At 34.5% G+C, this 1,936-nt stretch overlaps 2 protein-coding genes across 2 annotated transcripts in view; both read left to right on the plus strand.

Moving 5' to 3' along the window:
- Positions 1 to 1,023, plus strand: part of LOC107450929 (uncharacterized) — an 11,535-nt gene extending 10,512 nt beyond the window's left edge. Inside the window, exon 2 of the mRNA XM_071186349.1 lies at positions 885 to 1,023. The gene's annotated coding sequence lies outside the window, so the exon portion shown is untranslated. The remainder of the gene's footprint in view (positions 1 to 884) is intronic.
- On the plus strand, positions 890 to 1,936 carry LOC107454866 (TD and POZ domain-containing protein 1-like). The gene has a single exon (XM_043055674.2). It carries the CDS (start codon positions 890 to 892, stop codon positions 1,934 to 1,936), a length of 1,047 nt encoding a protein of 348 aa, XP_042911608.1.

A 1,936-nucleotide genomic window follows, 5' to 3' on the forward strand; every position in this document is an offset into this window, starting at 1 on the left:
TCCTCGTTAAACTGATCTACCCTGAAGTACTCGACTTCACGCAGGTCGTTGGGCTACCGAAGCAGGGGAGCCAGCCCCTCTGCAGAGGACCAAAATTGCGATGGCATCTCTTCAAATCATTCTCAGGGATGTTGAGACCATCGCCAATAGCCAATTGTGCAGATTTAGGTGACTTAAACCAACAACAACTTATTCGTGTTATTCGAGAAATTAACTTAAATTTTAAATTGATATTTGTTAAATTGAGAAATATAAATATTAATAAAATTAAATTCTATCTCTCTTTTACTTTTTTGGTGCACGTTCCATCATTAAGCATATATATAGGTCTTGATGTTGACATAACTGTGTTTGAAGGGATTAGTGATATTTACATTAAAAAGGAAGACTTATTTATTTACTTAACATACAGATTCTCTTTAGATATCCCCTTTGACATAGATTAATATATATTTAATTTAATTTGAAGTCCTAAACAGAAGTGAATTTAAAATAATATACACATTAGGGGTCACAAATTTATATTTATGCCAGGAGAAATTAATAACCCTATGACAACTTGACTATTCATTAACAAGAGAAGAGAAGTCAAAAACAAATAAAAATCTGCTCCTTATAAATTGCCTGTGAAAATTGAGATGAAGTAAAATACGATTGTTAGAAACAACTCCAAGCTATAACAGACTGAAATTTTTAACCTCACCTGTTTCAAAAACAATTTGAAAGTTTCTGAGACCATTTTTGTTGTTATCCTCGCTGAAATATCCATTTTGTATTTTTTTTTTTTTTTAAATTTCTCTTTTGACAAGCATTCTAGGATATATATTACATTTGGTGATTATAAAACATTCAGAAAATATATATATAATTTTTTTTTGTTTCAGTAACAATGTCCAAGTGTAAGAAAGTATGCCATATAAGGACACAAATTCCGATAAGCACCTACACTTTCAAGTGGTCCATAGAACACTTTTCAAAACTTTTGCTGGAAAAAGAAATCATAAGTCCTGATTTCTATCCTTGCTGTTCTGAGGTTAGGTGGTATTCTTATATGAGAAAGTCTTCATCACATTTAATTTGGATCATGTGCAATCCTACAAAGCAAAAGGTATCTGTAGAACACACAATTTCTATTGTGGACTCTAGCGGAAAAGTATGGTATAAAAAGATACTTCATCAGACATATGAGAAATATGAACAATGTGCACTGATTGACCAATACGATAAAATAAATACTAACGATATATATAATCTGACAAAAGATATTGTGACATTTTCTTGTTCCATGACATTTTCAGGACACAATATCGAGACGCAAACCTTTGAGCTGATATCGGAAGGTGCGGATGACAGTAAAAATCTCGTAAAATTGTCTAGCGATTTGAAAACCATGTATGGCGTTTCTCTGTACACCGATGTGTGCTTGCGCATCGGCGCTGACTCTTTGCGAGTGCACAAAGCAATTATATGTGGACGATCCCCAGTGTTTGCAAAAATGTTCGAACACAAGCTAGAGGAAAAGGAAACCAACGTTATAGAAATAGTGGACTTAAAAATGCAAGTTCTTAAAGACTTGATTTCATTCCTGTACACAGCGTTTGTACCAAATGAGGATTTTCATTCTGTTCTAGCTTTGTACTACGCTGCTGATAAATATGATGTTTCAGATCTCCGCAAGTTTTGCGGGGAAATTCTCTTATCCAAGTTAACCATTGACAATGCTTGCCTAGCATTGGCACTCGCTGAACGCCACTCTGACCAAACGTTGAAGGATTCTGTCATGACCTTTATGGATATCAATCTGGAGCCAATTTTGGTGACAGATGAGTGGACAAATCTCATCTCAGAGGATACTAAGCTTGCGGCGGAAGTGATGCGAACTCGTTCGCAAAACAAAATTGATGTTGAGACAAATGTTAATGAAATTGATCAGTAA

The sequence above is a fragment of the Parasteatoda tepidariorum genome, chromosome 10, assembly GCF_043381705.1.
Source record: "Parasteatoda tepidariorum isolate YZ-2023 chromosome 10, CAS_Ptep_4.0, whole genome shotgun sequence".
NCBI lineage: Eukaryota > Metazoa > Arthropoda > Arachnida > Araneae > Theridiidae > Parasteatoda > Parasteatoda tepidariorum.